General features: G+C 40.4%; 1 protein-coding gene across 2 annotated transcripts; it reads left to right on the top strand.

The window, feature by feature from the left end:
* Window positions 1–2,322: 2,322 nt before the first annotated feature.
* Znf367 (zinc finger protein 367) lies at window positions 2,323–26,304 on the top strand. 2 transcript variants are annotated; one of them, XM_076836681.2, is made up of 6 exons: window positions 6,949–7,032; window positions 7,616–7,794; window positions 13,670–13,820; window positions 16,529–16,648; window positions 21,148–21,286; window positions 23,808–26,304. In XM_076836681.2, exons 2-6 carry the CDS (start codon window positions 7,759–7,761, stop codon window positions 24,028–24,030), a joined length of 669 nt encoding a protein of 222 aa, XP_076692796.1. In that variant the 5' UTR covers window positions 6,949–7,032; window positions 7,616–7,758; the 3' UTR covers window positions 24,031–26,304. The 2 variants fall into 2 exon arrangements, with proteins under 2 accessions (XP_076692795.1, XP_076692796.1); XM_076836680.2 differs by lacking the exons at window positions 6,949–7,032; window positions 7,616–7,794 and adding an exon at window positions 2,323–2,724.
* Window positions 26,305–26,615: the final 311 nt, after the last annotated feature.

Genomic DNA, 26,615 nt, shown 5'->3' with positions numbered 1-26,615 from the left:
TTGAGAAAGTTTTGAAACATGGGATGGGACTCAGAAATCTATGTAGCCTGTTTATCAGCCCTTTCCTCTGTGTGCTTGGTAGACTGAGATATAATCCTAAAGTTGTTTTCAGAGCCATCTTGAGGGATTTATTATTGAGTTATGTTCTTGGACAAGCCTCAAGTTTCCTCATTTGTAAGATGGTAATAATAATATTTAACTCAGAATCATAGAGCAGAATTTAAGGGAAGTGACCACACACATTGTGTATCAGTAGACAGAAGTTATGATCCCATTAAGCCTCTGGGAAATGGAGTTATGTGCTGTTTTATTTCTTGAAAAGATACTTTTTCTTGGGTCAAAGTTATATAGATACAAAGCACTATATGTTGTATCTTTTAAAATCTTTCCCTTCTGTTCCCCAGCCACTTAAAAACTTCCCTCCATGGGTCTGGAGCTATGGCTCAGTGGTAGAGCACTTGCCTAGCATGTGTGAGGCACTGAGTTTGATTCTCAGCACCACATATAAAATAAAGGTCTTTTCACAACTAAACAATATTTTAAAAAATTGTCTCCATGAAGTCAACCAAGATGTTTCTTGTGTATCTTTCCAGATGTCTTTTGTAAAAGAAAAAAGTATATTTTCCCCACTTTTAAAGAATTTGCATAAATAGTATCATGCTATTGCATATTTTGCTTTCCTTTTAAGCATGAAAATTGTCCATTTCAGTAGTTTACTTATTTATTTCTTGGTACTGAGGATTGAACCCAGGGGCGCTTAACCAGCACTTTTTCGTTTTTTTGAAACAGGGTTTCACTAAGTTGCTTAGGGGTCGCTAATTTGCTGAGGCTGGCCTTGAACTTGGGATCCTTCTGCCTCAGTCTCCCACGGTTTCTCCTTTTAAACAAGAGTGGCTACATCGGGCAGGGCTGTGACAGCGAGGGGAGCGAGCCACCGACTACCGTGCAGTTGTGCTCCGATGACCGGTTCCAGCCCTGAACCACGGGTATTCGCTCATTCAGCCAACAAATGGCCCCGGGGACACGGCACCGAACAGGAGGCTGGGCGTCCTGTGCTAACCGTGCGAGCCCTCGCTGGCCCTGGGCACGCCAGATGGCCCCTCTTACGGTGTGGGCAGGGCCGGCCCCCGAGGCGGGCGCGTCCGCGCGGACCGAGGACCAGGGCAGGGGGAGGCCGGCTGGCGGCTGCTCCGCGCGCGGCAGAGAGGGAAGACCCTCCAGGTGGCGGTGTGCCCGCCAGGATGCGAGGGCCGACACCTGCTGGGTCTGTGCCCGCGGCGCGGCGGCGGCCGCGAGGACTCGGGGACCCCGGCCTGAGTGCGTTCGTACAGGGACGCGGAGCCGCGCTCACAGCCAGCTCCGCGAGTCAGGGACGCTAACAGGCTGGCGCGCGGCGAGCGCAACTGGGCGGAGAACTCGACGGAAAACCCTAGCGTCTTCCGTGCCTGCTAGGAGGTGGTGTCGCGGGAGGGGCAGGACCGCGGGACCCGGGTGGCTGGAGCCGAGGGCGGGGCGGGCGGCGCTGCCCAGCCCTTTAAACTTCTGTGCGCGGGAAACGCGGCCCAACAGACACGGGCGGGCGGGGCCGAGCGAGGCGGGGCGGGGCGCGCGCTGCGGCCGACCAACGACCGCCCTCGGCCCCGCCCCCTTCCAAGGCCTTGCCAATCAGTATCTCCCTTGAATCCTCCCCGGCCCGCCCCCGCGTCCAGGTCCCGGCCGACCCACGGAGGGCGGTGGGGCGGGGCTCCTGGCGGGCGTGTCTGGGCGGGTGCCGACGTCGCGCGCGCCCTCGGAGTTTCGAACGCTGTTGGCCCTCGCGGCAGAAAAAATAGGAGCGCGGCAGCCAATGGCGAGGCAGTAGGGACCCGCGCGCAGGTCCGGCCCCGCCCCGTTCCGCTAGAAAGAAGCCCGAGTCCGGCCATTGGCTCGCGCGGCCTGTCACTCGCCGCGGCGGCCAGCGGGCAGGCGTCTAGCGGTGGCTGGTTCCGCCCAGGCGCGAAATGTAACGCGGGAAAAGCCCAAGCGGGGACCGCGGCGCAGGTTGTTATTTTCGGGGCTCGGCACCGCGCGTCCTGCTTTCCTGTCACCGCAAGACCAGGCCGCCCTTCGCTTCGCGCCGCCGCTACCTGCATTCGGGATTACAGAGAGCGGAGGGCGGCGTGGCCGGGCCGGGCCCAGCCTTCCTGCCCGGACGGGCCCGCCGCGCCGCTCCGCTCCTCCGTGTCCGCCTGCCATGAGCCGGCGGGCCTGAGCTGGCGACGCCGAGCAGCGCGGGCGGGCGAGCTAGGGCCGGACCGGGTCGAGAGCGCGACGCGGCCGGCGATGATCCGCGGCGGGGAGGCGCCGATGGCAGAGCACCCGCCGCCGCCGCCGCCCGTCGTCTTCTGCCACGAGTCCCCGAAGCGGGTGCTGGTGTCGGTCATCAGGACGACCCCGATCAAGCCCGTGTGTAGCGGCGGGGGCGAGCCGGAGCCGCCGCCGCCGCTCGTGCCCACCAGCCCCGGCTTCAGCGACTTCATGGTGTACCCGTGGCGCTGGGGCGAGAACGCGCACAACGTGACGCTCAGCCCGGGGGCTGCGGGAGCCGCCTCGGCGGCTCCGCCCGCCGCCGCCGAGCGCCCCGGGCCTCGGGGTCGGGGCGCGCCCCCGCCCGCCGCCTCCGCCGCTGCCTCGGGGGGCGAGGACGAGGAGGAGGCGAGCAGCCCGGACGGCGGCCCCCTCAAGGTGAGCGCGGGGCCGCGGCCCGTTAACGGCGCGCCGGCTGCCGGCTGCCCCGCGGACGGGCGGGGCGGGGCCGGGCGGAGAGGCAACGCGGGTCGCTCTGGCCGCGGCGGGGGCGGCGGCTGACAGGCCCTGACGTCACTGCCGCGCGCCAAAACCCGCCCGCGGGGGGGCAGCGTCACGTGGGCGGCCGGCGGCGGGGACCCGCGGCGCCCCGCCGGCAGGTGCGGCGCGCTCGGGGCGCGCCGGACGCCAGGTTAGCGGTCGCTGCGTCCTCCGGCCCGGAGCGAGACGAGGGCCGGGAGCGCGCAGCGGTGCGCCGGGGTGCGGGAAGGAGCGCAGCGCGCGGTTACTGCGCTGTCACTGAGGTCGCCGCGCTCTGCTAGAGGTGTCCTGTGGAGACGACCGAGGCCGGGAGGGGACTTCGGGGCATCCTCCCAGCGGAAGTTGAGCCCTTGCTGCCTTTCATCCATCCAGCCTGTTGCTCTCTGGGAAGCTCACTGGACAGTGGTACCTGGGCGCTGACTGCTAGTGGCTCGCTGTCACCATAGCGCTGGAGGGTGTGCCCACCTGGTGCGCACCTACATCCTGCAGACCAGCCAGTGGAGGCTGGAGGATGGTGGATGACCTCCCGAGCACACGACCAAGCAGCGGGACAGCCCGGAGCTGGCCAGGGTTCTGGGGCCCTGGTCTTGCTGCCTTTCTGTGGCCGTGCCTTCCTTCCTAGACCCCGAGCGCTGGCAGGGCGGCCTTTCCTATCTAGTGGACTGTGCTACTTGAAGGCCTTCCATTCTGTCGGTGCTCAATAAAGGCACTCCCTAAATATTAGCATGATGAATAGATGGTGCTGATACCATTATGATACCATAAAAGGTTGATACCAGATTCCGTTTATCTCTATATGAGATAAGTAATTTGCTAAAGAGGTAAATCACCGACTGGATACAGTGAATCTGTTGGCAGATACTTTATTTACAAATTGAAACAAGTTTGGTCATCAAATGAGAAGCAAGAATCCCGAAACTATCGTTTTTGCTGAGGAAATTGATACAATTTGTTACTCCTCACATTGTTATTAAAATACTACAAAGTTCTAAGATGGTGCTTTGATATTTTAAATCTTGAGACGACACTTCAGTAGAAATTTGAAAGAGTAGAAATGCTAGTAGTGGGGGATATTAATGAAGGGGACTGTTACTGTTGGTTGACTCTAGGTAGCCCTAATAAGGTGGCTTGGATCCACCCATCTTAGCTATTTTTAGGCATGTAGGCATATTTTTCTGCTAACATATTTGCATGTTTTAATCCTTTAAAGTACACATTTGATTCTATTATATAGTTAAAAGAAGGGCATAGATGTCTGAATGTTGGTGGAGGATTATTTATTATTCAGTAATTAATTTTGCATTATCCAAGATTAGTATTGTCATAGATAAATGAATTAACTTTTTGGTCTGAAACAGACTGTCACGGAAACCTTTTATAAAAATCGTTAACAAAATGCCTAGGTTTGACTTTTACATTGTCCACCTTTTATCCAGAGGTAAAATATATTGGAAGTTATGAAGAACATGTAGAAGTGAAAAGGCTGTTTTATAGTTCTCTTTGTTCCTTTCTTACACAATCTTCCATATTTTAACTTTTATAAATTATTTGATAAGCTGATTTTATATTGCTCCTTTATTGATGAAGCAATCCAAATTCAACTCAAAAATTCATTTAACTTCCCCAATTTAAGAAAGACGGGTCTGGTATATACCTAGTTTGATTTGTGGCCAGCAAATTGGACTAAAGACAGGAAGTCCTGACCCCTTTTACTTTGTTTTGCTTCTCTAAATTACTCAGTAGTGATTGAGTCAGTTCACTTTTTGGGAAGATGGGTGACACTGTTTTTGCAATATAGCCAGTGCTGGGAACATGCTCTCTCCAACCCAGCAGAATGCTACTCTGAGGCACTAACAGCTGTGGACTTGAGAGCATTTGTGTTCATTTAATGTCTGTCTGTTGCCTCTGCTCCCAGGGGAGGTGTTCACATCTGAGTTCTGAACACCCAGTGTCTGCTCTTCTTGTTCTTTTGTTTTTTCTTGCCAGACACTGCCTCTCTTGCCTGGGAAAAGAACATCCTTCATCTGCCAATTTATTTCTCATCATGAGATCGCTTAGCACTGTTGGTATATAATTATATATTAATGTTATCTTCTAAGTTGTAGAATTCTGGGAGGGAAGAGGCAGGTATAACTTCCCTCTGCTGCCTCAGCTTGTGCCTCTGCCCTCAACTCGGATGGCATTCATGATGTTACAGCTCCACCATGAGACTGGAGGGACATGGTTTCTCAAATACCATTCATCCCTCAAGACCTGCCACTGCCCATCCTTCATCCCCCCTTCTATGTCCAAACATCTAGATTGTAGTCTTACAACAGTTGATTGTTACACAGTAATTTTTGATCACTCCATGTTAAATCTAATATGTTAGCATAGCAGCATCATTTATTGTCTGCCATGAAGTAAGCACTTCATAATGTTAACAACAAACTGCTAGGCTCTGTTGAACAGTCTGAATTACAATTCATTTAATCCGGCCTACTTGATAAGGAAGGAGAAATTAAAGAAGAATCACCAAGCTTGTTAAGATTATATGGTAGGTGGCAGAACTGATGGGGACTTTCCCTTGTTTTAATCCCTGTACCATATTGCTCATGAATATATCACCTATAAGCTGACTATAGTGACTTATTGTTTTTTAATATTAAGCCTATGTAAGTAGACTTCTGAAATACTATTTATAGTTCATCTCTATCATTTCAGATGTTTTAGGTAAGGGTATATAATGATTGGATGAATTGGAATTGAGACTTGGAAAATTGAGAGATAGGTCAAAGTGGGAGATAAGAGTTAGGAACAGATATGCAGGAAATTTGGATCTAGATGTGGAAGTAAGAGAAGTAGGATCAGTTACACTTTCTCATCAAGATACACATGCCTCCCTCTAAGACCTGTTTTTCTTTCCCTTCTAGGTTGTGTTTTCCCTTTATTTGGATTTTATTTATGTAAGATTGTGTCAAGGACTTTTAGGTCTTGTAGTCATCACGTGACTAAACACTTTCAAAATCACTAACCTGCCTTCTGGAGTTATTGCAATTCTGTTCTTCAATTATATTTACTAAAGTATGTAACAATTTTGGGCAGTGGAATCATTTTCCTTCTTAGAATTTCATGCTAGTGTTGCTTTTTTTCATTTGACTCATCAACAGGCTCCACAAATAATCTCCCTTGGCTGTGGATGAGTTCCTGTCATTGCCACAACATACCCAGAAACATGTTTTTATTGTGTTGTCACAGCCAGAATGAAAAATGGTTCTCTTTCATATTACTTATTTTAATTTGTGTTGCTAAAAGATGCTCTTTATTCATTTATTTAGGCCATCAGATGGTTAATTTCCCTTATTATTTTCTCAGCTAAAAGAATACATTTAGTGAACCCTTACCTGTATATGGCCAATGTTGTGTATATTTTACTTCTCACTTGGAAAATGTAGACATTTGCTTGTGGAGGAAACAATGTTCCTTAAAAGTTGCTAGAAAACAGCTCTATGGTTAACTTTGTCTCCCTCCCTGTTAGACATGCTTGTCTTTTTATTAAGGCTAGAAGCAGAGATAATGATAGCTAAATTTAAACTTAAGTTTTTGATATTAATGAATCAGTTGATTCAAATTATAGTAGAGTAAATGTTTTTATGTATTTGAAAATATTAGAATCCTTCTATGCTGGGCGCAGTAGTGCATGCCTATAATCCCAGCGGCTTAGGAGGCTGAGGCAGGTGGATAGCAAGTTCAAAGCCAGCCTCACAACTTAGTGAGGTGCTTAGCAACTCAGGAAACCCCATCACTAAATAAAATAAAAAAATGGGCTAGAGATGTGGCTCAGTGGTTAAGTACCCCTGAGTTTAATCCCTGGTTTAAAAAAAAAAATCCTTTTATGGCAAAGGAGTTGTATCACTCAGGTTTTTAATTAACTGGATTTCAAGTTCATTTCTTAAGAGCATCACCTATTATTTGTTTATCATAGATGCTGTCTTATAGTTGTTATTATTTTGCTCTCCCCACCACTCCCACCCCTACTTTCAAACTCAGGGCCTGAAAAGCATGCTAGACAAGCACCCTATGTCTGAACTACACTCTCAGTTCCTATTTTGTTTTTTTAAGCAAGATTTGCCAGATGTGGTGGCACATGCCTGTAATCCCAGTGGCTCAGAAGGCTGAGGAGGAGGATCACAGGTTTGAAGCCAGCTTCAACAGTTTAGCCAGGCTGTAAGCAACCCAGTGAGATCCTGTCTCAAAATAAAAAGGGATGGGGATGTGGCTTGGTGGTTAAGCACCCCTGGGTTCAGTCCCTGATATACATATGACCAGCAACAATGCATATGACTATCATAGCTCAATAAATGATGGCAGTAGATTCTCTGATTTTACTCCTGCTTGATCTCTCTATTGGTGGCTCTGGGTTAACAATTTTAGCAAGCAAGACTAGAGCTAAATGTGGCTAGTTGAAGATCGTAACCAAAAAAGGTTAAAGAATCTGATAACCACCAATAATTTCCCAAAGTTGATTTGCTAATGTGGACAAGTAGGTCAAGTATCATGCCAATTCCTAGCCTAAGACTGGGGAAAGACCTTTATTATATACCTCCTTCTGCAGTCTTAGTGTCAATGAAGAATTGATGAGCTCTTTGTTCCATCAACAATAGTTATTATTAATGGCATGCATGAATCACTTAGTAGGCTAAAGCAAGTTGCAGAATGCAACCTCCAAATCTGTCTCAGACTCAGCATGATTCTTGGTATATGTCTGTGATGGCTAATACACATGTATTCCACGTCCTGTTCATTCTAGGTCCCAGAAGAAATCCCCTACCTGGGGTAGATGGGTCTCAAGACAGGGAAGAGAGATGGTAGAACCAAGTGATGTTTTCCAAAGGTTTTGCTCAGAAGTCGCACATGTTGTTTTCATTCACATTTTACTGACCAGCAAGTGATATGGCCATGTTGTTCTCTAGACCCACAGCGAGAGGGGTGAATATTTTTACAATATTAAAATTGTGATAATGTGTCTTCTCATATTCTTTTAAAAAAAATTGTGGTAAAACCCAAAACATTTATCACTTGGACCATTTTAAGTATCCAGTACTTTAGTGCCAACTACATGCAAGATCTCCAGCATTTAATAATCTTACAAAACTGAAACTTCGTACACATTGAACTTACCTTTTCTTGCTCCCCTCAGTCCCTGACAACTACCATTTTACTTCTTGTTTCTAAGAATTTGACTACTTCAGATACCTCATATAAATGGAAGTATGCAAAATTTGTCTTTCTGTGACTAGCTTGTTTCACTTGGCCTAATGTCCTTAAAGTCCATCCATGCTATGGCATGATAGGATCTCCCCCCCTTTTTTTTTAAAGGGAGAGAGAGAATTTTATTTATTTATTTATTTATTTTTTAAATTTTCGGTGGACACAACATCTTTGTTTGTATGTGGTGCTGAGGATCGAACCCAGGTTGCACGGCATGCCAGGCAAGCGCACTCCACTTGAGCCACATCCCCAGCCCTGATAGGATCCCTTTTTAAAGGTGGAGTAATATCCCACTTTATAATCCATCCATACCACATTTTCTTTATTCATTTATCAGTCAGTAGATATTTGAGTTCTCACCATATCTTGGGTATTGTGAATACTGATGCAAAGGACACAGGTACACAAATATCTCTTTGAGATCCTGTTTTCAGTTCTTTTGGATATGTAGTGTTCTCACATTATTAATTATTTAAAAAATAAAGAACTATTGAACTAATGAAAATTTATTCTACCAACAGAAAACATCTTTTCAATTATCAATATTTTGGGGGGTTTCTGTTTAATACATAGTCCATATCTAAAGACCAAATGAAAATATAGGTAAGGATTTCATTAACTCTTAAACACTTTGTTGACTTTTAGAATAAAAATAGTAAATAAATGTATAACCAGTTAGGATTTCCATGGTATAAGAATAAAATCAGGTCATTAACTTGTACTGAAAGTAAATTTTAAAATCTAAGGATTTTTAATGCATAGATTGTCCTAGAATGTAAGGATTGAGCTTTTCAAAGTGAAATTTGCTGTAGCTTATTAGGCTTCATGTTTAAGCTGATATTTAAGCTTTTGGAAGTTTTCATTCAGGTTTTTATATTAAAAGCAGTAAAAGCTCCAGCTGTGATGGTACACACCTGTAATCCCAGCAGCTGTGGTGGGGGATGCAGTAGGATCACCAGTTTGAGACTCCCCTTAGCAATTAAGTGAGACCCTGCCTCAAAGGTAAAAAGGGCTGGGGATGCTGGTCAGTGGTTGAGTGCCCTGAGGGTTAAAAATAAATAAATAAATAAATAAATATAAAAACAAATTCCCTGTTACCCCCCAAAAAAAAAAAAAAAAAAGTTGTACATGATGCTTTTTAAAAATATATGTTTTTCCTTTAACTGGCATGTTAAAAGTTAACTTACCTGGGAAATAAAAAAACATTTTAAATGTTTACTTTATAGTAGTTTTAAGTATACAGAAAATGTGGGCTGGAACTGTGGCCTGGTGGTAGAGCACTTGCCTAGCATGTGTGAGGTACTAGGTTCGATTCTTAGCACCACATAAATAAATAAATGTATTTTGAATGTATTGTGTTCATCTACAACTAAAAATATTTAAAAAGATATATAGAAAATGTTCCCAGGAACTGCACCCTTTCCCCTGTTGCCAATGTGTTACATTAGGGTGGTACTTTAATTACAATAAAAGAACAATATTGATGTTATTAACTGAGGTCCATTGTATATTCAGATTTTAATTGTTTTTAAATTAAGGTGAAATTTTACAGCATTAACTATTAAAAATGTACAGTTCAGTGACATTTACTATATTCAATGTTGTGCAGAGTTTCAAGACATTTATCACTTCAAAGAAAGCTATCCATTAAACAGTGAGTCTCCATCCCCCACTGAACATGCAGATTACCTTTTCCCTTTAAGCAGAAAAGGGTGCTGGAGTTTTAATTGGGATTGTATTAAATCTACAAGCTCACTTTAGGTAGTATCAATATTAAGTCTTCCAATCCTAAATTGAAATTTTCATGTGTTTTCATTTCCATTTGTGTCAAAATATTTTCTTTTCCATTGTGATTTCTCTTTGATCCACTGGCTGATTAAGTGTATTTTTTAATTCTCACTTGTTTGTTTCTGTTTTCCTCCTGTTGACTTATAGTTTCATTCTATGTGGTCAGAGAAGATAGTTTGTATACTTTCAGTCTTTTAAAATTTGTTGAGGATTGTTTTGTGGCCCAACATGGTCTGTTCTGGAAAATATCTCTTGTGGATCTTCTGCTTAGTTACCTTATATACTATGAGGTTTTTGAAGTTTCTGGATAATTTTGATCTCTCTTTAACTGTGCCAATTTTTGTTCCATATATTTTTGGGGAACTGTTGTTTTTGTGTATATATTTATAAATTGTATCTTTTTCTATCCTTTTGTTTATAATCTACTTGTGGTTTTGAATTTAATGTGAGACTCTTTTTGGACAGCATATAGCTGGATCATTAAAAAAAATACATTTCTATCAATCTCTGCTTTTTAATTGAGAGTTTAACCTGTTCATTTTTGAAGTAATTACTGATGAAGAAGGACTTCTGCCATCTTATTTGATTTTTATGGCTTATGTTTGTTTTATTTCTGTTTCTCCATTAATGCCTTATGTGCTCAATTGACTTTTTTTTTTAATGTAGTGTACTGTTTTAATTCTTTTCTTTCTTTTTTTTTTTTTTTTAAATTTGTTAGTGGTTACCCTGAGAATTTTTATTAATCTTTTAAACTTATGATAATCTATTTTGAATCAATATGATTATAGCTTCAGTAGTATACAAACGCTCTACTCCTATACAGCTTTGTCCATCCCCCCTTACATTGTCACAAATTACATCTTTAGCTGGGGGTGGCAGCACAAGCCTCCTCTAATTCCAGTGACTAGGAAGACTGAGACAGGAAGATTGCAAGTTCAAAGCCAACTTCAGCAACTTAGTGAGGCCCTAAGCAATTTAATGATACCCTGTCTCAAAAAAATTAAAAGGGCTGGGGATGTGGCTCAGTGGTTAAGCTGAATTCAATCCCTGGTATACACACACACACACAGAGATTAAATTATATCTTTATACATTGAGATTCTATTAACATGGATGTATAATTATTGTTTTTTAAGTATGACATATGCCTTTTATAAAGAAAAGTAAAAAGGAGTTAAAAGCTAAAAATACAATAATTCTGGCTTTTATATTTACATTGTTACCCATCCCAGTGTTCTGTATTTCTTAATCAGGCTGTGAATTATTATCTAGTATCATTTCATTTAAAAAAAATTATGTAGTCGTAGATGGACACAATGCCTTTATTTTGTTTATTTTTATGTGGTGCTGAGGATTAAACCCAGTTCCTCAGGCATGCTAGGCAAGCGCTCTGCCGCTGAGCTACAGTCACAGCCCTTGGCATCATTTCATTTTTACCTGAAGAACTCCCTTTATCTCTTGTAAGGCAGCTATGCTAGCAATGAATTTTTGTTTTCCTGGGAATGGCTTTAATTTCTTTCTTTTTTTTTTTTTTGGTGCTGGGGATTGAACTCAGGGGCACTTGACCACTGAGCCACATCCCCAGCCCTTTTTTGTATTTTATTTAAAGACAGGGTTTCACTGAATTGCTTAGCACCTCACTTTTGCTGAAGCTGGCTTTGAACTTGTGAGCCACCTGGCTCAGCCTCCCGGGCTGCTGGGATTTAGGTGCTCCCAGCTTAATTTCATGTTTTGAAGGATAGTTTTGCTGGATATAGAATTATTCATTTTTCTTCTTTTAGTGTCTTAAATGTGTCAATTCACTGCTTTCCTAGGAAATCAGCATTAATCTCACTTGGGACCCCTTTGTGCATGACAAGTCACTTCTCTCTCCCTGCTTTCAAGAGTCTGTCTTCTGACAGTATGATTCAGTGTGTCTCACTGTGGATCTCTTGTGGTTTATCTTTTGAGCTTCTCAGATGTTTAGATTTGTGTATTACCAGATTTGGGACATTTTCAGGCACTATTCCTTCAAACATTCATTTTGTCCTTTTCTCTTACCTCTAGCACTCCATTTATGTGTATATTGGCATCCTCGATGGTGTCTTACCAGTGTCTTATGTTCTTTTTATTTTTCTTTATTCTTATTTTTTCTTCTGTTCTTCAGAATGAATAATTGCAGCTAGCATTTTCAAATTTGCTGATTCTTCTGCCAGCTCAACTGTGCCACATAAACCCTTTAGTGGATTTTTTTTCACTTTAAATTTTTAGTTTTCAGCTCCATAATACCTATTTGGTTCCTTTTGATAATTCCTATCTCATTATTGGCATTCCTTTTCTTTTCTTTTTTTTTTTTTTTTTTTTTTTTTTTTGTAGTTGCAGATGGACAGCATACCTTCATTTTATTTGTTTGTTTTTGTGTGGTGCTGAGGATGGAACCCTCACGCGCTCCGCCTCTGTGCCACAACCCAAGCCCTATTGGCATTCTTTTTGTTGAGAGATTGTTCTGGTTTCTTTTCAGTCTTTGTTCATGGTTTCTTTTAGCTCACTGAGCTTATTTGACAGTTGATTTGAAGTCTTTCTCTGTTAAGTTTAATGTATGTGCTTCTTCTTGGTCTGTTCCTGTTAATTTCTCTTGCATATGTACCATACTTTATTTCTTAGCATGTTTTGTAACATTTGTTAAAAATATCTGAATGGTAACTCTGGAATTCACATTCTTCCTCCTCAGTGATTGCTTTTATTGTGTGTTGTGGGTTGTGGTTGTTGTGATTTTTCTGAACTAGTTTTCTAAACTTTGTATTCATTGTTGCATTCTCTAAGCTGTGTTACTTTAGCATGTAGCCAGCTAGTATTTTGAAAGAGATTTCCTTGAATGCCTAGAGCTCCTCTCCCCTCTTTCTCCCACTCCCCACAAAAGGAAAAGAAATGCAGAATAGCTTTGTGTTGGACTTCCCTCCCTCCCAGGGCCTTGCTGGACAAGTATTCTACCACTGAGCTTCATCCACAGCTCACACTGAAAATGTGCTTCATTTCCTGCTTGTGCTGAGCCTGATAATCAGTCAGAAGTGAAATGTTAGGGTCTATACAGTTTTTTTTTTTTTTAAGCCTGCTTCTGACACATGCCCTGGGTGCTTGGGTCATTTTCTGGATTCCCAATACCTGAGTACTTTTCAATGCCCTAATTTTCCAAAGAAACTCTCTCCCAGCTTTTTCTCCCAGGCTTTTCATGGGTTTGAAGTCTCTTGCTCCAGATGGCAGTAGGTTATTATTTGTCTTAAGGTTTTTGAGAAGTGCCCTCTGAATAGCCAATTTTCTGCCCCAAGAGAGTTCCAAGAACAAAGTTCCAGAACAAAGACAGTTCCAGAACAAAAACAAATGTCTTACCATCAGTTCATCGGGTCCCCCATGGAGGTCAAATCAGACAGTTTTTTCAGAAGAAGGTATTCTCTGCTCCCTTTGGAAGCAGGGATTAAGTTCCCACACTGAGCTTTCAGCCTGTGGTCTGCAGGACCACCTCTGGGGAAGGGAGAAAGAAAGGGCAAGTACAAGTGCTGCACAGCTTTCCTCCTGTTTTAAGTGGGCATTTTCTTGACTTAGTGTTTACCAAGTTGCTGTAAATTTCTATTTCTGGGCTTGTGACAAAGGTGATTGAGATAGTTTTTCCTGGATTTTTCCAGTGATCTGTAGTGGATGGCCTGTTGTATCCACGTACTTCACCATTTTTGCTAATATCACACAAGAAAGATTGATATCTTTTATGATACATGACTTTACTGAGTAGAGTTCAAGAAATTTTAATAAGGTTTATACAAATTATCCACAGGATGGAATCCGACGTGGTAGACCCAGAGCAGATACTGTCCGGGATTTAATAAATGAAGGAGAACATTCCTCAAGCAGGATCCGATGTAACATCTGTAACAGGGTGTTTCCAAGGGAGAAGTCGCTCCAGGCTCACAAAAGAACTCACACAGGTGAGCTGAACACATTTTAGAGAATGCTAGAAGTAATTCTTACCTGGAAAACTGATCCGGTGTTTGTACTTATAAATTGTAGTTACTTTACATTACTAGTATCATTTATGAAGTTTTTAAAAACAGGCACTGTGTACTCAGTTTCCTGTAGATGGGGATTGGTGTTTTTAAGAACACTGTTCCGTGTAACTATTAAAGTTATAGTGATTTAGATGTCACAGTCATATTTTATTAAATTTAGTTCTTCCTTCTGAATTTTACTTAATATTATCTTTGTAATTGTTAAAGTTAATTTGTAGGCCAAATACTAAAACAGCAATGGTCAATATTTTAATAGAATTTGTAGAGTTTTTTTCAGTTTGACCTAACCATTAACTCTATAGTGAACTGATTTTTCTTCTTTCTTTTTTTGAAATAAATGGTAAGTAGGTATCCCCAAGATTCTCATACATCTTTATTTGTACATAGAACTTATACGCTTACATTTTAAATACCATGTACAGAGCCAAAAAAGTAATTTATCGAGGATCCTGTTCTTTCTATAAAGTTGGCCTCATAGGAATGATTTACCTTATAGTTCATCTAATAATTTAAAGACGAGGAAGCTGAAGTGTCAAAAACCCAATTGCCGCTGGTTTATAGACTGTCATTATCTTAAGTACAGAGTGGTGTTGCCCAATACTGCAGTTGCTAGCACATGTGACTGTTGGGCACTTGAAATGTGAGCAGTCTGAATTGAGATGGTAGGTAAGAGTACACTTTGTATGAAAAAAGAGGAATAAATAATCCACAAATGCATTTTTAGGTGTTGAAATAAAATATTTTAGAGAAACTAGATTAAGTAAAACATTAATTTCACCTGTTTCTTTTTATCTTGTCTAAAGTGGCTTCTATAGGCAGTTCAAAATATATGTCTATTGGGCTGTTCTGGTCTAAAATTGGCCTTTTAATCTTCGGTCCTTTATTTTTCCCATTATGGTAATTGTCTGTTTCGTATTTTTTTATGTTTGTTGAAGAGATAAATTTTAATATGATAATGTTTTCTTCATTAAATCCCTGAAAAATGGGTAAAGTTATAATTTTTACTAATGGAATCTAAATTTAGATTCCATTAGTAAAAATTTACTTAATGAAATAGTTACTTTTGAGAATTTTTATGTATATATTTTTTAACTTTATTAGTTTGAAATATACCTAAAAAACTGGTTTGCAAGTCATAGAATGCTTGCTGCCAGTGTGGGTAAGAATGAAGACTCTGTAGCCTCGTGAGGAGAGGCCCAAGGCCCAGTCCTGACTTACCCCTGCTCCGCTGGGTGTCACCTGATACTTCGCCGGGAAGCTAAGACCGACATGCCTGACAAGTAGTTAAGCTCTAATAGCATGTACTTTGCAAAAAGTTTTTCTCTTCCTATTTCAAATAATGCCCCTGCATCCTGTGTTTTATTAAGATATATCCAACTATCATGACCACTTTCTATATAATGAAAAATTTAGGGGGCGATCTGTTATTGTTCTGAGTCAGGTTAAGAAGAACCAGTGTGTAATATATTGGTTAAATGATCTTTTTTTTTTTTTTTCAAGAAATAACAATTGTAATTAAGATTGAACAATTATTTTTTGGTACTGGGGACTAAACCCAGGAGTGCTTAGCCACTTAACCATATCCCCAGTCCTTTTTATTTTTAATTTTGAGACAGGATCTTGCTCTTGCTCAGTTGCTTAGGGCCTTGCTAAGTTTTGGAGGCTCCCTTCAAACTTGCCATCCTCTTGCCTCAGCCTCCTGAATTGCTGGGATTACAGGTGTGCACAGCTGTGCCTGGCTTAAACAACATTTTTGAGCACTTTGTGTGAGCCTAGCATTGGGTTATTTATAGGAATTTAAATGAAGTATAAGGTAGTATGAATTTTTGGAAGAAGGCTTTTATGATACATAAACAACACAGGACATAAAGTTCATGAAGGCATACAAAGTTCAAGAATTTGGAAACCAAGGCAGGTAGGAAGAGTGATTGAGAACCCACAGAATTGGGAAGATTGTGAGGCTGGGAATATAGGATTTTCGAGGATTAGCACAAGGTGAGGAGGAATTGCCTCCTGACCGAATGATTCTCCAAAAGGGAAGTCAGGATTCAACCCTGTCCCTCACCTGTGGCCAGTGAGGTTGGTGAGGCTGCTACAGTGCAGATATTAGGATACCACTGAATAGTCAGCAGGCAATTTTTAGTTGTCCGAGGCTGGGGGTGATTTATGGGTTGTGGGTATCAAAAAAGCAGAGTTCCATGACAGCTAGTCTGGTATCCTGTGCAGGGAAGTGTCTAGAGGCCACTAGCAGACTGCTGGAGGGTCTTTTCTGGGTCAGTGGGGGATGCCAGCCTGACCAGGGAAAATGCCCCTGGGAAGCAGGAGTGGGAGACATCGTAAAGAATCAGTAAGAGCTAGTGACTGGACTATGGGGCTAAAAGTATAGGATAGATAAGCTGAAGTGGTAACTTCAAGGACTTGAACTTGGGTTCCCAAAAGCCCAAGACCTAAGGAAACACTGTGCTCCCCAGAGGAGAGCTGCTGATACCATCTAAGTGCTTGCTGGTCTGCGTGGGCTATGACCTGTGTTTTATTGTTGGTTGGAGTCATGATCTACATACACCAGGTTGATTTTTCTCTGACTCTTCCTCTTCTCACTCACTGCCTCATGTAATATATTCTCTTAGGTGAGAGGCCCTATCTGTGTGACTACCCAGACTGTGGGAAAGCCTTTGTTCAAAGTGGACAGCTCAAAACACATCAGCGTCTTCATACTGGAGAGAAGCCTTTTGTTTGTTCGGAAAATGGTATGGTGTTAGAAATTAAATTTATAGAATAGATACTAGTTAATAGTTAAAATATGTTTTACCTCTGCTTTTTTGGAGGGAGAGATTTTTTTCTCCTTTTACAATATATTTTTCATTGGTGCACTATAATGATACCTCACAGATGGCTTATTATGCCATATTTGTACATGCATACTTCGCTCAGTGTCCTTCCCCAGGACTTGCTCTACTCTATTAATTCCCTTCTATTATTTTAATTAGTGCATTCCATATATGTATGGAAAACCTAAGTACCACAGGATTTATTGTGGTATAACAGTAAATGGGCACAGCTAAATTTGGTAGATCTTTTTTCCCTAGTACTTTTCCATGTCTTCCCTTTCTCCCTCCCTCTTGAACCCCTTCCTCTATTTCACTGGTCTCCCATCTATTTTGGTGAGATTCCTTCTTCTTTTTGAATTCCTTTCCCCTCTATCCCCCAACTCCACACCACCCACTTCCACATATGAGAGAAAACATTTGACCCTTAACTTTCTGGCTTATTTCACTTAGCATGATTTTCTCCAGCTCCATCCATTTACCATTTAATTTCATTCTCCTTTATGATTGAGTAGAACTCCATTGTGCAAATACAGACATTTACTTTATTCATTTTTGTGTTCAGAGGCACCTAGGTAGGTTTTATAAACTTGGCTATTGTGAATTGTGCACTTACATTTATTGATATTCATGTATCACTATAATATACTGATTTTAGTTTGTTTGGATAAATACCAAGGACTGGGATAGCTGGATCACATGGTGGTTCCATTCCTAGTTTTTTGAGGAATTTTCATACTGCTTTCCAAAATTTGCAGTCCTATTAATTTTTCCCCCTTTGTTTTGTGTTAAGATTTGCTTTTTGATCTTTAATATGACCTATTTTGGAGAAGATTACATGAGCTTCTGAGAAGAAAGTGAATTTAGCTGTTGTTGGATGAAATATTCTAAGATGTCTCTTAGGTCCATTTGAATTTATAGTATTATTTAGGTCAGAAGTGTCTATTTTATGCCTGGATGACCTACCTGTCTATTGGTGAGAGGGATGTATTGTGGTCCTCTGTTATTATTGTTTTGGGGTTTATCTGAAACCTAATGTCAAGAGGTGTTAGATTGTTCCTTTTACCAGTATTTAGTGGCCTTTCTTGCTGCTTCTGATTTTTGCTTGAAATCACTTTGTTGAATATGACAGTAGCCATTCCTGCTTGTTTTTGGACTCAATTTGCTTGGAATGTCTTTTTCTACTTATTTTCATGCTGTGGATACCTGCCTATAAGTCTCTTACAAACAGCATGGTGTTTTTTTTTTTTTTTTTTCTAATATTTTTAGTTTTAGATAGATACATGCCTTTATTTATTTATTTTTATGAGCTGCTACGGATGGAACCCAGAGCCTCATATGTGCTACGCAAGTATTCTACCACTGGGCTACAACCCCAGCCCCCTGGGTCTTTTTTTTTTAATCCACTCTGCCAGTTTCTGTCTTTCAGAGAGTTGAGACCATTTATGTTCAATTATTATGGAGATATATTTATTGTTGCCTCCCATTTTGATTTTTTAAATTTATTTAATTCGGTTTTAATTTTCTTTTGCTTAATTGCTCTTCTAATGAGCTTCATGTATTTGGGAGTTCTCTAGTATGTTTTTAAGTATTTCCTGTGGGTAGTGGCTTAGTGGCTCATGATTTTTTTCAGTTTATTCTTATCTTAGAATATTTTTATTTCCCTATAATTCTCAATGCTCACTTTGCTAGATATAGCAATCTTGGTAATTGTTTTCCATCGAGCTTAGATTATTATCTCATTACGTGCCCTTCTGGATTTTATTTCTTTATATTTACTTATTTGCCCTTCTGGATTTTAGCGTCTGAGCTGAGAAGTCGGAAGTAAACCTTATTGGTTTATCTCTAAATGTGACCTGATGTTTTTTTCTCTTGTGACTTAATATTCTATCCTTGTTTTTTCTGTTTGGAATTTTGATTATGATGTATCTTTTTTTTTTTTTTTAATATTTATTTATTTATTTTTAGTTCTCGGCAGACACAACATCTTCATTGGTATGTGGTGCTGAGGATCGAACCCAGGCCGCACGCATGCCAGGCGAGCGCGCTACCGCTTGAGCCACATCCCCAGCCCCTATGATGTATCTTAGAGAGTCTTTTTGATTTTATTTATTTGGGATTCTAGATGCCTCTTATATAGGGATGTCACTTTCATTCCTAGGGTTTAGAAAATTTCCTGCTATTATTTCACTGAAAAGGTTTCTAATGCCATTAGTCTGTGTCTACTCTCTCTGCAATTCCAGTGTCTCTTAATATTGTTCCCGAGTTCTTGTATACTCTAATCATGGTCTCCCCATTTTCTTTTTCTTAACCACTTACTGAGTATTAAAGTTCATATATCCTGTCTTTGAGGTTTGAAGTCCTGTTTTCCTTTTTTTTTTTTTTCTGATATCAGGGATTGAACTAGGTATGCTTAAACACTGAGCCACATCCCCAGCTCTTTTTTATTTTTATTTTGAGACAGGTTCTCACTAAATTGCTGAGGCTGGCTTTGAACTTGTGGTTCTCCTGCCTTGGCCTCCCAAGTTGCTGGGATTACAGGCATGTGCCACTACGCCTGGCTGATGTTCTGTTTTCTATGTAATCCAACTTTTTAAAAAATATACCTTTATTTCTTTGTTTATTTATTTTATTTATTTATTATGCGGTGCTGAGGATCGAACCCAGTGCCTCACACATGCAAGGCAAGTGCTCTACCACTGAGCCACAACCCCAGCACCATAATCCAACTTTTATGATACTTTCAAGTGAATTTTTAATTTTATTGTATCTTTCACTTCCGGGTGTTCTGATTAGTTTCTGTTCAGAATCTGTAGCATTTTACTAAAATTGTATTTCATTTTCTATATGTGCTCTCTTAATTCATTCCTTAGGTCTTTTAATAATCAATTTTTTATAGTCTTTCTCTGGAATTTCATTCTTTCAATATCTGTGGGTTCCTTAGGGAATTGTAAATTTAAGGGGGAGACTGTTTACTCAAGTTTTCAGAGGTCTTAGACTGGCATGTTTTGATGGAGTCTTCTTCCATCAAGGATTCTTTGGTGAGTGGTTGTCCTGTGCTGTTGTTATATATTAGCTTCAACATACAGGCTCAGTGTTATCCAAGTGCGAAGTTCAAGCTCCAGTGCCTCTCTGTTTGCCACTGTAGAGCTGCTGATTTAGGTCATTCTGGAGAGCTGCTCAACTCTGGATTCCTCTGAGCCTCCATATTGGAGGCTTTCTCTGTTTTGCTGTGGGAACAAATGTCCATGAGTGGAACCTTAGGTGCCTCCCTCCCCAGGTGGTTCCTGTGTGGGGTCTGCTTGTCGGTTTGGGATTTTTTTTTGTCTCCCTTACTCTCAGTGTTGAAGTACTGTGGAAGTTTGAGCAGGGTTTGTGTGTGTAGAGCAAGGTCTGCTGTCTCTTGAATGGGTTGTGGCTAAGCTCAGCAGCGGAGTCTATGGAGAAATTTTTTAAATTTATTTTTTATTTTTTTAATATTTATTTTTTAGTTGTAATTGGACACAGTACCTTTATTTTATTTATTTATTTTTATGTGATGCTGAGGATTGAATCCAGGGCCTTGCACATGCTAGGTGAGCGGTCTACCACTGAGCCACAACCCTAGCCCTATGGAGAAATTTTTGACATAAATTTTTTAAAACTATATTATAAAGCTTTTTTTGTTAATTGTGACCCATGCTGAAAATCTTGGAAATGACTGATTTTTAAATAAAGTATTCTTTACAGATGAAGACCTTAAAAGGCAATTAAAAATACCACATTTAGTTGTAGGGAGTAGAAAATCTTTAAAAGTAAGTGTAGAGCTTGCCTTTATGTTGGTTTTAAACTCTTTAACTATTATGTGAAGAAAGCATATTTTCTTGCATAATTTTTTAATCACAATTTTTAAAGATTTTTTTCTTATGCACATTTTTATGGTTGTATTTGAAATTCAGCATGGTTCTACCCTATTGCTATAACTATAGTTTTACATAGAATACTATAGTTTTATGCACAATGATGACCTCAGGGTTACACATCCAATATCTATTTGACCAGTTTTTAAAATTTGCTTGTCACTAGCAAAGTTGAGGGAATGTTTTTATACTTATAGCTTTGAGCATCTTTTGAGATGTTTCCTGTGATAGACTCCAAGAATGGAATTCTCAGCTCTGAGGTGTTCAGTGTTTATGACTTGCATTTCTCGTGGGGCTTGGCACATGTACATGGCGATGACTAAGTTGTATTAGAGCTGTCTTCCTGTCCCCCCACTGGCATTGCTAAGACCATTCAGAGGCTTGTTTGGTTCTAGTCTGTTGAAGCTCACCGTCTTCATTTAATTAAAGGTAACCTTGCTTGGATACCAATGAGGTGGAACATTTTCAATATGTCTGTTGGATGTCCAAGTTCTAACAAGTGGTTCCGTTGGTGTTTTAAAGGCTGCCTGAGCAGATTCACCCATGCAAACCGCCACTGTCCAAAGCACCCTTATGCCAGACTGAAGCGAGAGGAGCCTACGGACACACTGAGCAAGCACCAGGCTGCAGACAACAAGGCTGCTGCCGAGTGGCTGGCAAAGTAAGGCATCCATGCTTAGTCCCTGGGAGTGGGCCTGTTGGGCTTGGGTCTGGGTTAGAGAATGTTCTTATTTCAAATATTGCTTCTGTACACCTTATGAAATAACTTGAAATAGCTCCCAAAACAAACAGGCTTGAACCCATTTAATAGATGTTTATATAACACACTATTTTCCCTTTCAAAGCATCCATCACACATTTGTTTATTGCCTACTTTCCCTGCTGGACTAGAAGGTCCATGAGGACAAGAATGTTTGTGTTGTCCCTGGGGTATCCTTAGGGCCTACCACAGTTTATGGATGTTAATCAGTAGTTGAATGGATAAACTGCATGTTTTGTGAGGATAAATTATATAAGAATCAAATAATGGAATCTGAAAATACAATTTGATTACTCAAATGCAGAGAAATTTTCTATATAAATGTGATATCCCTGAGGCCCTTAAACTAAAATTTTCCATCACTGCCTCCCTTCCCTTATTAGTCCATTTTCTCTTACTATAACAAAATACCTGAGACTGGCTATTTTAAATGAAAGAGGTTTATTTAGTGTACATGTTGGAGGTTGAAAATTCAAGGTCAGGCAGCCCCATCTGTTTGTTCTTGGTGAGGGCTCCATGGCAGATGGAATCATAACAGTGGAAACACCTGTGGCCAGATAGGAAGCCAGAGAGATTCAGGAGCCAAGTTCTTTGTTTTTATAACAATCCACTCTCTTAGGGGACTAACTCAGGTCCTGCGAGAGAGCTATATTAATACCTTCTAAGGCAGCAAATCCATGGCCTAATTACCTTGTATTGGGTCTCAGCTCTTAAAACTTACTTCTTGTACCTCTCAACATCACCATACTGGGGACCAAGTGTCCCACACATGAAACCTTTTGGGATATCTACCCAAACCATAGCACTCTTCTTTCTCCTGATTCTAATTTTTCCCAAGCCAGAAACTTACTGGTCTTCCGTGTTGTCCTATCAGTGACTCTGCCTCCTGGCTAGCTCAAGTTTAGCTACTTGAACTCTCACAATCCATTCTCTGTTCTGTTACCAGAGGGAGGTCTCTAAAATGCCAATATTACCCTCGGGCTGAAGCCTAAACCTCCTGTGGCATTTAAAGCCCTTTAGGACCTGGTCCCTGCTGACCTTTCTAAACTTCCTAGTCGTCCTTCAAGTCACACTGAAGTCACTGAATTTCCTATATACCTCTTATAGGTATTACCAGTACTTTCCTAGATTGAGTAGTTTAGATTTTCTGAAATCTGGTAATTACTTTTTGTATGTGATTTTCAAACAGCTTTGTTGTGGTATAATTGACATATAATAAATTGTATATAATTGAAATGTTCAACTTGATACATCTTGACATATGTCTGCACCTGAGACCATCACCAGAGTCCAGATGATGGACTTGAACTTTACTTCCCAGTTTCCTCAAGCCCCTCTGTAACTCCCCCACCCTAGCCCCCAAACACTGACCTACTGTCACTTCTGGTTTGCATTTTCTAGAATTTTATACAAATGTAGTCAGCGTATGTCCTGTTTGTCTTGCTTCTGACTTAAGTATTCTGAGATGGATCCACATTGAGTGTGTCAACAGTTCATTCCTTTTGTTGCTGACTAGTAATCCATTGTGTGGATACATCTCAACTTGTGTATTCATTTGCCTGTTGACATTTTGGGTTGTTTTTAGCTGTTACAGATAAAGTTATTATGAACACTAATACACAAGACTTTGTATGGACGTTTTTGTATATAATGGTGCTGTCATTTAAATATCAATTTTCTCTTGTGAATATCAGTCATTCATATAGTTGAATAAGGGTAGTATTGTTAAGTTTTTGAAACTGTATGTTACAGATATTAATCCTTCTGTCATATTTTGGAAATTTAATATTTTACATAGTCAACTCTGTCAGAAGTGGCCATCCTTCTGTGGACTATTTTTTTGGTACTTTTTTGGTACTGGGGATTGAACCCAGTACTCTTTAAGTTACTGAGGCTGACCTCAAACTTTATCCTTCTGCTTCAGTCTCCCAAGTTGCAGGCATTATAGGTGGGTGCTACTGCTCTCAGCTAGACAGGTTTCTAGTGAGGTTTCTAATGACTTTCCCCCTAATATTTCTGTATTACTCTAGTCCATTTCTCATGAGATTTAAGGCAGTTTTTTTTGTGTGTGTTTTTTTATCTCTAGTATTAGATCAAATCCAGGAACTTATACAGGCTAGGCAGGTGCTCTACCACTCAGCTACATCCCCAGCTCGAGAGCAGTTGTGGTTTAATGGTAAAAACTCATGATTAGAGAGTCCAGCATAAAATCTGGAACTGCCGGGTTTTGATTACAGAAGCATGAGCCAGAGTCTTCACTTCTGAGTTATTTTCCCTTTGTAAATGGAAAGTATATATGTGAACTCACTTTAGTAACTGGAACACAGAAAAGCAATACTGTGTTAAAGAACTTTGTTTAACCAGAAGTAACTCTTTTGGGAATTTGTCAACCACAGAGCTGACGTGCCTGCTCTTTACCCAGGTACTGGGAGATGAGAGAGCAGCGCGCCCCCGCCCTGAAGGGCAAGCTGGCTCAGAAGGCTGACCAGGAGCAGCAGGACCCTCTGGAGTTCCTCCAGTCTGATGAGGAGGATGATGAGAAGAGTGGCGCCCAGCGCCGGCTGCAGGAACAGCGGGAGCGCCTGCACGGGGCCCTGGCGCTCATCGAGCTGGCCAACCTGACTGGGGCACCGCTCCGCCAGTAGCCTGCACAGACTCTCCACTGTACAGAAGTACTGCCCATGTACTTACAAAGTAGATCCTTGGGCATAAGCTAAGCACCTTATTTGCTTATCATAGGCTGCTATTCTGTAGAAATTCATGAAGAATGTCATTGCCCCAGAGTATGGGGTGAGAGAGAATTGCACTTTTTTTATATGGAAATGGATTGGATGTAAAGTTTAAAATATTTTGTAAATATGGACTGCACAGTACAGGGTAGAAAACTACATATTGTGGGAAGCTAGATTTTGCAAGTTTAATGCATTCATTGGAAGCAGTTCTCACAGGAAGCACTTTCTGAATAAGACACTTGTGAAAAAAACAGAATGGTACAAATAGCCAAAGAAGGTTGAAAGAGACTATTTATAAGATCATTTTTAACAATGTATATTAATATGTTTAACAATACTGTAAACACTGAAGCAAGAAAGTATGAAATATGTAAGATATATATTTTAAATTACAAAATAGCGTGTCCAATAAGGGCTTGAGAAATGGGAAGCTTACTATTTGGGATGATGTTCTAAGTTATGGACTTGGAAGAAAACAGATATTTGAGGATCTTGGTAAGATGCACAGTAGTTCATAATTTTCAAAATTGGAGTAAAATCAGTCTTATTCTTATCTTTCTGGGCTTTCTAACTCACTATAATGTTTAAGTTTGAGAAGCACTTGTCATTCCTAGCATGTTAACTGGGGAACTTTTGCACATTTCACATTTGCTGAAATTGAGTGATTAATCTTGCAAAGTCTAGGTAACATGGTAATTGGTAATTTTTTTTTATATACAATGGGCCCTGTAATGAGATTTGGCACTTGGATTTTTATTAATAAAAGGGACATCTACAGGGTTGTTTTGTAGTGAAATGTTTTAGATCTTTTGTTAGCAAACACTAAATTTTAGTTGTACTGCTTTTTAGGATTATTAGCAAGTGGAAGCCTCCGTATTTATATTTTCAGTGCATAAAGCCACCTTCTTGCTTTACTTCAGAATAACATGCCAAGCTATTTTGTGTTCACTAAATTTAGCTATGAGTTAAACACTGCAGAAAATATTAGCTACTCAAATATGTAGGCTTCTGGACTAGTTTTAAACTGCAAGTGTGTTAACTTGTGTGGTGGTTTTTTCCAAATAGATGAAGTTATTAAACACCACTTTATGTACTGAAGCATGAACAGGAAAATCAAGAGCTGAGCAGTCCACCTCCTTTACCTAGGCAAAAACCTCCATGGTTTTAGCTTTTGTTTTGGGCTGAACTAAATGACATGCATAGCATGGTAATTTACAGGTTGCTTAATTGGAGTGAATCTCAAGAGTAGTAGAGGGAAAGATGGGCTCTTCAGCACCTTTTTTTTCTTGAGTTGAAGTGCAGTTCACACCTTATCCAGAAGGTAGGCTTTTTTATCCAAACATCCCAGTGTGTGGCAGTGCCCAGGTCACAGCCTTGGGAAGGGGAGGTCTGTAAATGTCTTGAGGAGGAGCAGAAGTGTGAAAGAAAAATGATAGTTACCAATAATGTGTATGATGAGGACATACTTTAAAAATGTAATTCCTCTGTACAGTAAATTACAAATCTTTAGGGATTTTTTTTTTTTTGTAATAAGAGAATTTATATTTGTAATGGTCTAAGAATTTTGTTTGTAATCTGGTATATAGAATTTTAACTTTGAGCACTTACAAGCATGGTCAGAGACCATAGCATCTGAATTTTCTTGGTTTAGGTTTCAACATTTACTCTAGAATTTTTCCTTTCAAATATGATTTATATGAATTGTAAAGCAACACTCATTAGTCTTGAAATTTAAAATCTGATAAACTTATCAGAGAAGGAAAGGCAGTACAAATTTAAAAAATACAAATACTTGCCAACTCACAGATGATAAAATTTAAGGGCTTCAAAAAAAGTAGGGGTTTTTATTTGTTTGTTTTTCCAGTCAGCTTTTGTCAACCACAGTAGTTATATTCACAAACATTTTTTTATTTGTATAATTGGAATAGTTTAAGAAATTATTACAGCTCTAGAAACAGTTCAGAGATTTTTTTTTGATATAAGCTATATCCTTGGAAATACATTGGCATCTAAAATTTGAGGTGTGTCAAGACTGCTTTTTGTTTTAAAAATGTGGTTTACATTCAAACTTTTGAAGTGTTTTATGCTTCACGTGGCTAAGTTGTAGTTTGGCAGATTTAACAGCATATGAATACACATGCTGTAATTTTAAAAGATGCTTTGAATAAAATTTTATTTTAATTTAAAGCTTAATGAGTATATGGTTATCCTTGAAGTTTTTATGATTTTTCCTCATAAATATAATCACAATATAAAAGTCTTAAAACATGATCGACAACTCTACATTCTTCCATCAAAAGTGTTTGGGTGCATTGTATATTACATTCCAGTTCTGTCCCAGGCATCTTTTTTGCATAGCTGTAACAATTGTTCTGTCATTATACAGTTAGGCTTCGAGAATTTAACTGAAAATTGTTAGGTTTCCTCTACCACTGAACTACACACCTCCAGTCCTTTTCTTTATCTTGAGATAGTCTCCCCAGGTTGCTGAGGCTGGC

Source organism: Callospermophilus lateralis, chromosome 17 (genome assembly GCF_048772815.1).
Source record: "Callospermophilus lateralis isolate mCalLat2 chromosome 17, mCalLat2.hap1, whole genome shotgun sequence".
Classification (NCBI taxonomy): Eukaryota; Metazoa; Chordata; class Mammalia; order Rodentia; family Sciuridae; genus Callospermophilus; species Callospermophilus lateralis.
The sequence above is the reverse complement of the archived record's forward strand: the minus strand, read 5'-3'. Positions and strand labels throughout refer to the sequence as shown.

Coding starts and splice junctions, on each gene's coding strand:
- Znf367 (XM_076836680.2), top strand. CDS start 2,323: ATGATCCGCGGCGGGGAGGCGCCGATGGCAGAGCACCCGCCGCCGCCG. Junction 2,725..13,669: donor CGGACGGCGGCCCCCTCAAG/GTGAGCGCGGGG, acceptor AATTATCCACAG/GATGGAATCCGACGTGGTAG. Junction 13,821..16,528: donor TCACAAAAGAACTCACACAG/GTGAGCTGAACA, acceptor ATATTCTCTTAG/GTGAGAGGCCCTATCTGTGT.